A 13,044-nucleotide genomic window follows, 5' to 3' on the forward strand; every position below is an offset into this window, starting at 1 on the left:
TCAACTGATGGGCCAGCCACTTCCCACTTAACTCCTGTAGGAGGCTGCAGTGCTGTTTTAATGTCCGTACAGGGTGACTATAAATCCCTTTTAATGGCAGGAAGTGGTGTGAGTGTATTTTTTACTAGCTCATGAGATTTTGGGGGCATCTTCTTGAAGCAGTGTTGGGTTTCCTTGTAGAAATCTTTTATCTTCTTTTTCAAGAGCACTATATGAAACTAACTTTAAAAATGACTGATGACCTGCCCCCGGTGGCCTCAACCAGCGAGTCCGGGAGCCGGTCGGTGAGTAGCAGTTTATTCATGCTTTTTAGATTTAAGTTACACATCTATTTTTGCCTGTTCCCGTTTGGTACTCTTATTTTCGTACACAAAATGTGTACAGGTTGGGAAAATGGTGTGGAGGGGCAAAAGGAATCAGGAGCAGGTTCCTGCTGCTCCGTGCTCTAGATTCAGCTTTGCTTCTACCAACTGGGAGCCTCAGTGTTCTTATCTGCAAAAGGGAACCGTAGTAAATAGCAACTAACCTTTTGCTGAGTGCTTCCTGTGTGCCAGCTCCCGTTCTAAGCACTCTACGTGTGTTTAATCTAACTTGGCGATTTAATCCAACAATAATCTATGAAGTGCTGTTATCTCCCCATTTTACAGATGAGGAAACGGAGCCCCCAACTTCACAAGGACTCAGAAAAGTTAAGAAAATAGGATTTATTTAAAAAAAAACTGGTGGAGTAGGGCTAGGAATGGAGATTGTTATGTAAATTCATTTCTATGTAAATATCTTTCCTTAAGAGAATTTATAGAAAATCTATCATGAAGAAAAGACAGGAAAAAATAGTTAAAACAAATTTGAAGTAGGTCAAGTTTAATTTGAGACAAACTAAGCAATCCAATGAAAAAAATTTTTTTCCTCTTTTCTTCTTTTTAGCTTTAAGTGTGCCTTTCAGTTTAAAGTGAAATCCATATCCCAATTTAAATTCCATGAGCAAATCCGACTCTGGCATTTGATTCACGGTCTTTCTTTGCTTGTTATGCATGTTAGGCCAGACCTGAATTTGATGCTCACAGAGAGTATGTAAACACTTATAATCCTCTCAGCATGTGCTAAAATAATAACAGATATGATAGTTTGATTTGCAAAGTGAGCATCTGCCAAATTCTACCAGATCATTTTTGAACCAATTCAGAAAACCAGGATTCAGCAATGATTAAAGTGTCTCAGGGTCCTATTAATAGCAAGAGGCATTCCTGCGTTGAAACCTGGCCACCCAGAGTTCTGTCGGTCTCCGACCCGGCAAGTTTCTTGAGCTGCCTTTGCAGACATTGTTACAGGTGCTCTTTTGCTTGAAGAAACCGTGGTATGTAAAAGCCAGACGGAAGAAAATCAATGAATTAGGAAAAGATTGATTGCTTTTGATCTGCAGAAGGGTTTATAGTAAGAGCCAGTGAAATAGTGAGTTCCTCAATGTATTGTAAGTAGCAATTCAAAAATTCTGTTACTCAGAGATGCAGTGATAATTTATAAAACTTTTAATTTTTTTCAGTATAACAGAGATATAATTGAAGTACACCAAACTGCACGTCATCAAACAATTAAGATAATAAACATTTTTTACCACCCTCAAAGTTTCTTCATGCTCTTTGTCCTTCCCTCTTCTCCTTGACCATTATTTTCTGTCATTACAGATTAGTTTGTATTTTCTGGAATTTTATAAAAATGAATAAAAACATATACTTTTTGAGGGGGGAACTGGGCTTTTTTCAATCAGCATGATAATTTTGGGGAGGATTTTTTTAAAAAATTGTGATAAAAATACATATAACATTTCTGTGTTAGTTCATTTTCTATTGCTATAACAAAATACCTAAGACTGGTTACTTCATAAAGAAAAGAGGTTTATTTAGCTATCAGGTCTGGAGGCTGGAAGGCCAAGATATGGAGGCTGAAAGGCCAAGATCTGGAGGCCTCATTGGTTTGGCTTCTGGTGAGGGCTGCCTTGGCTATGTCTCCACAGGGCAGACAAGTGGAAAGGGAAAAACCTGCGTACAGAAGATGGCAAATGTGTGAGGTGACCTCAATTTATAGCAACTTGTTCTTGGGAGAATGGACTAAATTCCTAGGGGAACTATATTAGTCTCTTTTGAGTGCAGCAATTTTAATAACCTAATGACCTTTCACTAAGCCCCATCTCTTAAAGCTCCAGCAGCACAAAAGAGCCACACTACCACACTGAAGACCAAGCTTCTAGGACATGAATCCTTGGAGGACAAACCACATTGGAACTGTAGCAATAACGTCTACCTTTTAGTATTCTGAAGTGTGTAATCTAGTGATGTCAAGTACGTTCACAATGCTAGGCCACCATCACCACCACCTAGTTCAGTACGTTTTACCACCCCAAAAGGAAGACCCATACTTATTAATCAGTTATTTCCCATCTCTCCCCAGCTCCTGAAAACTAATCTACTTCTGTCTCTGTGATCTTGCCTATTCTGGGTATTTCAGATAAGTGGGATCACACAACAAGTGGCCTTTTCTGTATGACATCTTCTGCTTAGCATCATCCGTACTGTGGTGTGTATCTGTATATGATTCCTCTTTATTGCTGAATAATATTCTGTTGATTGGTAGCAGTTTGTTTATCCATTCACCCGTTAGTAGACATTTGGGTTGTTTCCATCTTTGAGTATTGTGAATTGTGCTGCTATGAACATTTGTGTATAGTTTTTAAACATCTGTGTTTAGTTCTTTTGTGACTCTAACTTGTAGGGGAGCTGGTGGGTTATAGGTAACTCTGTTTAATTTATTGAGGAAGCTTCTAACTGCCTTCCAAAGCTCTGTGCCATTTTATATTTTCTCCATCAGTGAATGAAGATTCCGTTTTCTCTACATCCCTGCTAACACTTGTTTTATTATTATTATTGCCACCCTAGTGGGCATGAAGTGGTATCTTGTGGTTTTATTTCACTAGTGATTAATGACATTGAGTTTCTTTTCATGTGCTTGTTGTCCATTTGTGTATTTTCCTCAGAGAAATGTTTATTCAAGTCTATCATCCATTTTTAAACTGAGTTGTTTGCATTTTTGTTGTGGAATTGTCAAGAGTTCTTTATAAATTCTCAATTCCAGCCCCTTACCAGATATATGGCTTGCAAATATTTTTTCCCATTCTGTAATTTTTCTTTTTGCACAATGATTTTGAAGCTACCTGGGTTGTTGCTTACATCAGAAGTCTGGGCCTGCCAGCTATGCCTGTGATTCCGGCTCCTCAGGAGGGTGAGGTGGGAGAATCGCAAGTTTGAGCGCAGCCTGGGCAACTTAGCAAGACCCTAAAAAATAAAATAAAAAATAAAAATAAAAAAGGGCTGAGGCATAGCTCAGTGATAGAACACTCACATAGCGGGTGTGAAGCCCTGCGTTCCCTCCCCAGGGCCTTTTTCCCCCCTGCCAAATAGTATTCTGTTTATGGATGCAGCACAGTTGCTTATCTGTTCTTCTCCTGATGGACATTCAGCTTGTTTCCAGTTTTCCAGGTTGGGCTGTTGCAGATAAAGCTGGTGTGAACATTACTTTGCGAGCCTAGCATGTTGATGTAACCCTTCAAGGGATTTAAAGAGCACACACTTTTTCATCTTAGTCTTCAATCACTCCTTAGGTTAGTTTTTTTTTTTTTTTAAATTTTCTTCCATTGATGTATCTTTCTCCGTGTGTGTGTGTGTGTGTGTGTGTGTGTGTGTGTGTACACGTACCAGGAATGGAACCCAGGGGCCCTTAACCATAAACCACATCCCCAGCTCATTTTTGTATTTTACTTAGATACAGGGTCTTGCTGGGTTGCTTAGGGCTCTGCTAAGTTGCTGAGGCTGGCTTTGAACTTGTGAATCCTCTTGCCTCAGCCTCCCGAGCCACTGGGATTATAGGCGTGGGCCCCTGCATCCAGCTCTTCCTCCAATGTTTTCATTTGACAAATAAGTATCACTATGAAAATTGGAGCACAAGGTGAATGAGACAACAAAACATAGAACTTCAAGCTCGAAGGGACCTTGAGGCCATCTGCTTTGGCTCTTATTTTACAGAAGAGGGGACTGGGTATGGGGAGGAGCCCAGGTGGATTGGAGGCCATGTAGCATTGGAGAAGTCCAATGGAGCAGGGTGGTCCTGCGCCTGTGGGGGTGACGCGGAATCTCTGCCCATGCAGTTCTACAGAAGCTGCAGTGCTGGGGGTGACCTGCGCATGTGTGCAGTGCTTTGCATTCACAGGGTGCTTTGTTTCCTCCTAGGTTATCCCTTTTAATCCCCCAGCAACCCTGTGAAGTAGGTAGGGATTAAGTAGCTAGTAGTGGCCCAGGGTCCCTTGACCAATGACCCGAGAACCCAGGCTCAGGGCCAGGCCTTCCCTCTCCCTCCAACTTGCACTCCCTCCTCCCTTTCTTTGCCCCCTGCCTCCTCCGGCCAGGCCTGGCTCCTGACATTTCTTTCTCTACACCAGGCAGCCTTCATCTTGTCCTCTGCTTGCTGAAAGCCCAATGGGGCTTCTCATGGCCTGGAGGTCAGGTTTCAGAATGCTTTCCAGAGCCTTCCAGATCTGCCCCTGCGTAGCCCTGCAGTCCTGTTGGGGCTGCCCTCCTGCTTCCTCTGCCTGCCTATGCTATCCTCTCCCTCCTCGACTAGAACATTCTAGTTCATTCTGGTGGGTTCTCCTGAGCCCTTACCCCTTCCAGGAAGCTTTCCTTGACCTGGAGCATGGAGTATTGACCCCGAGCATGGAGTATTGACCCCATGCTTCCCTCTGTCGGTCTCCCATAAAGACTCTGCAGGCAGGGTCAGTGCAGCCTCCACCTGCTGAGGTCCCTGGTGCAGCTTGTTGAATACAGGGAGAATAAAGAACTTCACTGCAGCCCGACTCTCCACCTAACTGACCTGGGGATGAGAAAAACTGCATGGGATGGTCTCACAGGTGAGAGTGGTCGTGACCCTGATGCCTGGGTTTCTCCAACTGGGGCTGCCTGTCTGAAAGACCAGATAGACATTTATGTTTGGAAACGCAGCGTCCTGGGGACACAGATTCAGAAGATCTGAAGCCTGAGCTCCACTGGCCCCACTGTGTGCCAAGGTGAGACATGTAACTCCTGAACCTCCACAGGAGCCAAGAGACAACAGGCTCCTCTTTGATGTGGGGCTTGTTGTCACAACTGGTGACAAAACATAGGAACGTGTATTGATAGGAATAAAGTCCTAGAATGGTAAGACCAAAGTAATTGAATGTACTGCATGCACTTTTTATTTTGGGAGTTTATTCTCAATTAAGTTTATAAATGGTACTAATTTGGGGATACTAAGGAATTATAAGATAAATGTCTGATAATACAAAGCTAGTCTGCTGGTTTCTGATTGACAAGAGTGTAGTGAATTCTAAGTAAGCATTCATTGGTGTAGAATATTGGTCAGAATATTATGTTTCATTGTTTGGACAACTGCCACATTGGAACAATTGCCAGGATTAAAATTGAAAATACAAGGACAAGAACACCTAGTTTAATAGGGTTGGATTATAAGATGCAAAGGGGAATAGGAAGCAGCATTCTGATTTGATACCAGGTGAGGTTATGAGCAGGATTTTTCCAGGCATCTTGAAAGATCTGGGGAAAATAAATCCCACTTCACTACTTAGGGTTTAAGTGGAAGTGGTACTAGGAAAAGAAGACCCAGAAAATCTTGAATTATATAGCAAGGGAAGGGTGAAATGGGATTTTTGTTTATGAAAATAGGTTCCTGATGGATTATTAGATCCTATTTCACAGAGAAAAAGAAGATGAACAATAACTAGGACTGAGATAATGAATGCGAGATGAAGTGGAAAGTGAAGAGTTGAGTGATTATCAATACCAGGGGAGCTTTGTCAATAACGCCACCCCTCCCACTCGGTCTTCCTTCTCCCAGGTTAGCATCAAACGTAACCTGACTTTCTGCTCCACGTGGTCATCCCCAGCCAGGGACCTAATCATGTATGTACAGGCAACTTCCAGGCTGAATTTCTTTCTGTGAGACTTGATCCAAAATAGGAGAAAGAGTAGTTAATAAGCATGTTGGAACTTTCCTTAAACCCTGCTGTATTAAAACTTTCAATGACAAAATCTTCTGCGTCACGGAGAAGTCCTAAGCTAGCACTCTGCTTATTTTAAGCAATTTCTAAAAGAACTCAAGGCAGCTACAACACTGATACACTTCTTAGCTTTTTTTAGTTTGTATTTATTTATTTATATTTTTTAAAATATTTTTTTTAGTTGTCAATCACCTTTATTTATATGCGGTGCTGAGAATCGAACCCAGGGCCTCACACATGCTAGGCGAGCACTCTGCCACTGAGCTATGACCCCAGCCCAAGTTCAGTGTATTTATTTTTGAATAAATAAATTTTATTTATTTTTTATTGAATCCAGTGGTGCTTAACTACTGAGCCACATCCCCAGCCCTTTTTATTTTTTGTTTTGGTAAGTTGCTTAGGGCCTTGCTAAGTTGTTGAGGCTGGCTTTGAACTTGTTTCAGCCTCCTGAGCCACTGGGGTTAGAAGAAGTGGGTGCCACCACACCCAGCCAAAATAATTCTCTATTATTGCCTTGGTATTTGTGATAATAACAGTTTGATGATGGCATTGATAATCACAGGTGGCGGTGGCAGCCTAGAAAAAAGAGTTGCCTGAAAAGTAGTTCATTGCTCATGCAGTCAGACCTACTTGGACCACCCTATTTAAATTGCATCTCAGCCCGTCACTTCCTGGTCAAGTTCCCTTGCTGTGCTCTATTTTCTAACTGTTGTGTTCCATCAGATGTATGACTTATGTGTTTTACTTATCTGTTGTGCTTGTCTTGTCTGTTACGTCCCATTTCAGTCTGCCCTCTCCACGTGAGCCTTAAAGTGGCAGGGGACTTTTATTCAGGGATTTACCTGCTAGCACCCAAGAAGAGTTTCTGGCACCTAGATGGGGCTTGGCAAATATCTGTTGAATGATTAAGTAAACCATTGTTTAAAAATGCCAACTTTAGTGATGCTGGGGTTGTGGCATTTGTTGCTGGTTTCCAAATCAGAGTTTTGTGATTCTGGAAACTGAAAGTGTCCACTGTGAGAGGATCGCATGCCCTGCTCCTATGTGATTCTTGGAAGCAGAACTTACCTGGGCACGCCGGATTCAGTGCTTGTGCTGCAGCTTGCCTCTGGCTGGACCCACTTTGGTTGAGTTCTGGGCTGTATATTTAGTGGGATATTGATAGCAGAGGAGAGCGGCAGGGCTGGCTGCAGTTCCTTGAAATAGTGGCCTCCAAGCTTGGAATGATTGTGTGTTCAGCAATAGGGAACTGGAAATAAATTCTGCTCCATCCTCCCAATACTATGCAGACCATCTCTGCATACTGATACCAAGAACGCTCAAGAACGTATTATTAAAGGATAAAAGTAGGTCCTTATAAAATATTGTTGCCTACCTTGTATGAGCAAGTGGGGTGGGAGGAAGATGGACATATATTTATATATGCACAGCCAAAGGGGCCAGCTTTCAGAAATGTTCCAAATAGGGGTGAGCAGGAAGATCAAAGTCTCTGAGCTGCCTAATCTCAGACACTGGGCTGGGACTGGTCAAGGGAAGCGCGGGGAAGATGATCTTCAGTGGTGTGGTGTGGACAGAAGCCAGCCCTTGGCTGTGGTGCCATTAAATTCCAAATCAAATCTGTGTTTTGTTAGAAAGGATGTGAGGGGATTAGGAGAGAAGGCACCGAGGCTCCTCCCACCCCAATGATCTTTCATTTTCCAATTCAGGAAACTACTTCCAGTTCACAAAGACCCAAACTGATCTGTGATATTTTCAGTTAGAATATGTGATACACGGCCTGACTTCTCTGACATCAGAGAAGTATGTATGAAGTGCCAATCTGAGAAAGCAGAAGATAGAGGCAGACCCTTGAGCACTACTCTTTTGCTCAAGAAATTCCTTTGTCCAGTTGTAAAGAACTGACTGGGTTAGACAGCTTTAATTAACTCCCTTTCAAAGATTTTAAACTAAGCTCTAGAGATTTCAGGAAAAAAAAAAAAGTCAGCATGTAAAACATCTCACTCCATCAGGGGAATGTGCAATGATACAATTTCTATGGAAAAGCTGGCAATATCTAGCAAAATTACATGTGTGTTACCTTTTGACCAACCAATCCTATTTATATGCTTTACCCCAAAATACACAGGCAAAAATAAGATACATGCATAAGATACATGCTCCATCATGGCACTGTTTGCAATAAAGCAAAAGACTGGAAACAACATAGATGCCCATCAATAGGGGATGGGCTGAGTAAACTAAAGGACAACCATGCAGTGTGTTCTATGTAGCAGAGAAAAGGAAAGGGGAGAATACATATTGCTATGGAATGCTCTGCAGGGTGGGCTGTTAAATGAAAACAGTCAGTGCAAAATAAATGCCGGGGGGCATGCTACCTTTTCTGTATGAATACTTATGTATTTACCTGTGGTTAAAAAAATGGTTACTTGTGTGTGGAGGGAGGAAATTGATGGGTGGATCAGAGGAAGAAACTGAATGTATTTTATTTAGTAGATTTAACTTTGGGACTCTCTAAATGTTTTTCTTAATTATAAACAAAATTAAATTGAAATGGAAAAAAATGTAATCCCCCAAATCAAGAGCAAAAATGAAACATATTTCTGTATTAAATTGGTGGAGAATTATTTCAGATAACTTTAAAAACACAATGATTTGATTAAAAACCCTAGTTGTACAATCCACACCCATATATGACATATATATATATATACACACACATAAATGCACATATATAAAATAATTATATTAAGATAATTAAGAACCAATATTTTTTAGCATATAAAAAGACACCAATTTTATAACCAAAGATGTTAATTAAAAATCCTATAATAATAAATTTGAACTGGAAATATCAGTATGAACTTCTGATGTCTTTTTCCTAAACAAATAAAAGTTATTTTTTTTAAAGAGAGTGAGAGAGGAGAGAGAGGGAGAGAGAGAGAATTTTTAATATTTATTTTTTAGTTTTTTAGTTCTCGGCGGACACAACATCTTTGTTGGTATGTGGTGCTGAGGGTCAAACCCGGGCCGCACGCATGCCAGGCGAGTGCGCTACCGCTTGAGCCACATCCCCAGCCCTAAAAGTTATTTTTTAACCATGTCCACTGAACAGCCTTGACATACGAACAACTCAGTGGCAATAAGCACCTATAACATTCAGATTGTGGCTTTTAAAACAATTTTTCTCTTAAAATGCCCTAAGAATTCTTAGAAAAGTAGCCGATTCCACATCTTGGGCAGAAAATGTACAAGATGAGCTTAAATAGCTTATTGAAGCAGAAAACAAACTGTTGAATGCCAATATGTACTGTTAAAACCGGCAAAGGCCCGGACACCTCCAGACATAACTTCCTTAATAAATTCCGCCATGGCCACCAGACAGGGAGGCAGAGTTGAGCTTCCAGCTCATGATCTCCTTGCTGGTCGGCTGTGCTATAAAGGTCTTTCTTTTCCTTTTTTTGCAGTGCTGGAACGTTTTTCTTTTTACAAAAATCTGGCATCGTAGTGTTGGCTTCTCTGTGTGTTGGGCAGTGAGCCCTTGCCTGGTAGAAATGTTGGAAGAACTCAGCAACCAACTTGAAGGGCTCCTAGTGCCCAAATGTTGTACAATTTGAACATTAGAAAGAATAACTCTAGTGAATTGATATGTACCAGATGTTAAAATGTGTAAAATCTTTGAGTTAAAAATTCAGTGGTTCCCACTGTAGGATGCTGGGAAACCAACTTATTATTTTGAAAACTGATCAAGAAGAGAATTAGTCATTTTTTTTTTGAATTTTTAATATTTATTTTTTTAGTTCTCGGCGGACACAACATCTTTGTTGGTATGTGGTGCTGAGGATCGAACCTGGGCCGCACGCATGCCAGGCCAGCGCGCTACCGCTTGAGCCACATCCCCAGCCTGAATTAGTCATTTTTTAATGGTTACATTAGAGTATTTAAACAATTGATGGGAGAACATTTTTCATATAGAAGAGTGCCATCTAATAAACACAGAAGACAGGCTATTACCACTTTGCAATCCCTAGTGAAATAATAAGCTTAGACAGCATGGTTATTAAGGGCTGCCAAACTATTAGGTGAGGCTGATGGAGAATTTCACAGTAGATGGATCAAGTTGGCAATATTCAAATCTACTGGTCAATCTTTTTTTTTTCCCCCTGGATTCTAGGGATTGAAATCAGGGACACTTTACTAATGAGCTATATCCCCAGTTCTTTTTTTATTTTGAGACAAGGACTTGCTAAGTTACGGAGGCTGACCTTGAACTTGCAGTCCTCCTATCTCAGCCTCCTAAGGCACTGGGATGTAGTCATGCAATCCCATGCCTAGTCTGATCCATCTAATGTCACCAAAAAAAAAAAAAAAAAGGCAGCTTCTAGGCATCATATGGCTTCTAAGATGATGTAGTAGGAAGTACATAGTACCATGAAAAATTTATCTGAATTTATGCCAGCTCAAGATTCAACTACTGTTTATGGAAAATACAGGGAACAGAAGAACATGTCAAAAAAAAAAAAAAAAAAAGCCACCATGGAGACGAAGTCACTTATCAGAATGTGGGACATTCTTCAGGTTGGAAGATCCGATATCTACAATGATATATTGTAAGAATGAGAATAGTGGAAGGATTATCTGTAGATTAAAAGAAACAGCAAAATGCAATCTACAATCCTTGTTTGAATCCTAGCTTAAACAAATGTGCATGTATGTACATGTGTGTTTATGATACCCTAAGAAATTTGAGTTGACTGGATATTGGGGCTAAGGAATTATATATTGGTTATTTATAGTTGTGGTGATATTCTTATAATCATGCTTTTTAAAAGTTGTTATACTCTAGAGTTATATACACTAGATAAAATGATACATCTGGGATTTGCTTCAAATTATGAGGGGGAGGAAATGGGGTGGAATTAGGAAATGAGTTTGGTCATAGCTTGATAATTTTTGCAGCTGGGTAATGAGTACATGGGAATTCATTATATTATTCTCTCCACCTTTGCACAATTTGAAAATTTTCACAATAAAAAGTGAAAACACAATGAGCTTGTGTTTTCAAAAGCTCATTGTGTTTTAATTGAGCTTGATGTTGGGCTTGTTCCCCTAAAAATTCCCTGGTCAGCCAGTGGAAGGACTGGATCCCAACCCTGATCTGACTCCAAAGCATATGATCCATCTTATTCTGCAGAAGTTATGTCTTTGTTAGGGGTCAGATTATTGTGGGATTGTTTAAATTGAGGGTTTACAAGGTTGTATAAATAGTTATAAAAATGGAGGTAAAAGCAAAAAAAAAGATAAAAAATCTCAACCAAAACAGAGTAGCTGTTCCTTTGAGAGAGGGAGATTTACCCAAGTATAAGGCCAGATAATGGAAATGGACAATTTAACTTCCACCTTGACCTTCTGTATCTTGATTTTATTGGGACTTTTTGGTTGATGCCAGCCTCAGCTACGGATTGAGAGGGATCTGGGTTACAGTAGCATGACCATCCTTACGAGGTGTGCGTCTTGCTCTTCTGTGCCTCAGTTTCTTTAGCCAAACTTGGTGGTGAGGAAGAGCATGTGAGATGTCCTTTGTTTACTTTACGTGGCACCTGTCAAGCAGAAAGCCTTCAATGTTTGTTTGCAAGAGAGCAGAAGTGTATTTCAACAAGACCCAAAGAATCTCAGAGCTGGGCTGGAGACTGGGTGTTTGGAAGTGCACGTGGCCTGGACACCTGTTCTCGGCTCCAACACTTTCTTGGGGACCTGGGGAAGCCTTGCCCCAAGTTTGGAATTGCTGTGGAGCCGGTTGTGGGCTCTGCTCTCTAAGGGTGGCCCTTGTTTCACCTGGGCACAGTTTGTTTCATTATGTGGCTTGATAGGGGTGGGCAGCTGGGGGAAGATCCTTCCTAGTTGGAAAGATGGGAAGTGAACGGGCTAGAGAGCCGGAGGCCAACTGGACTTTGCCATCTTGGAGACTGGAAGGAGACAGCGAAATGGCTTGTCCTTTCTGAAGCAAGCACGGCATTGTCCTGCCTTTCTCCTGTGTTTACCTGGCACAGCCACAGCCCAGTCCCCCTTTGGTCTCTGAGTCTCATACCACACAGGTCTCCATCTTGGCAATGTGGATCATTTCATGCGCCCTTTAAAAGTTACTGGCAGATGAACTTGGTTGAGTCACTTGGTCACCTGGGAGGTGTCCAGGAGCCAGGCCTTGTAGAGCCTCACCGATCACAAAGCGATCACATGTGGCCTTTGATCCCTGGGCCACCCCCTCCCCCAGGCATGTGACCTGCCCACTTGCCTGCTTGGGTGTGAGTGAGCTGCTGGGCAGGGGAGCTGAGATTTGCCAACTGTCCAGATTTAACTGAGGCTACAGCACTTTTATTAATAGAACATGCTGCATTTCCTTTTTATAAAAATATGAAGATCACTGCACTCAGGAAAATGCCTGGTGACTTTCTGTCTTTAGGGCATGTTCATCACCAGGCTAAAATTAAAAGTGAAGTCAGGCCCTTCCTGGGTCTATTTTTAACTGAGTTTAGCATATGAATGTGAACGTGCAGTCTTTCTTTAGATCTCCCTTAACTCAATTACTTACGTATGCCAAGCATCCCTGCCTGGAACTCCAGAACTGTGGCTGCTTCTACCTGGAGTCCAGAGGCCCCACGGGAAGTCAGGGACAACTCACCAACAACCCCTTGCTCTCTGAGTCTTTGCGTCTTCATCCATCCCAGCTCCTGTATTCTAGGTTGAGGTAGAGTCCGGCATTGTACTGAAAAACAAAAACAAATCAAGGGAAAAAACAACCAACCCCTGGCTATTTCTGATGCTTGGTTATGGGGCAGCCCCTCGGTGGCACATGTTTTTGAAGGGGGCTCCAACAGAGAAGAGCCACTTTGGTTGAAGGGGAGTCACTGGATTGCCAGGGAGACCTTGTTCTTCAGGCAGAAAATGCA

At 41.7% G+C, this 13,044-nt stretch overlaps 1 protein-coding gene across 2 annotated transcripts in view; it reads left to right on the forward strand.

Moving 5' to 3' along the window:
* Window positions 1–13,044, forward strand: part of RBM20 (RNA binding motif protein 20) — a 184,851-nt gene that overhangs the window by 9,933 nt on the left and 161,874 nt on the right. Inside the window, exon 1 of one of the 2 annotated variants that reach the window (XM_081267744.1) lies at window positions 223–284. The exons of the other annotated variant lie outside the window; for it this stretch is intronic. Coding sequence (XP_081123870.1) covers window positions 238–284 — 47 coding nt within the window. The 5' untranslated portion in view covers window positions 223–237. Of the gene's footprint in view, window positions 1–222; window positions 285–13,044 lie in introns of those variants that run through there. 2 annotated transcript variants of the gene reach the window in all.

Source organism: Spermophilus citellus (genome assembly GCF_964194105.1).
Source record: "Spermophilus citellus genome assembly, chromosome: 15".
NCBI lineage: Eukaryota > Metazoa > Chordata > Mammalia > Rodentia > Sciuridae > Spermophilus > Spermophilus citellus.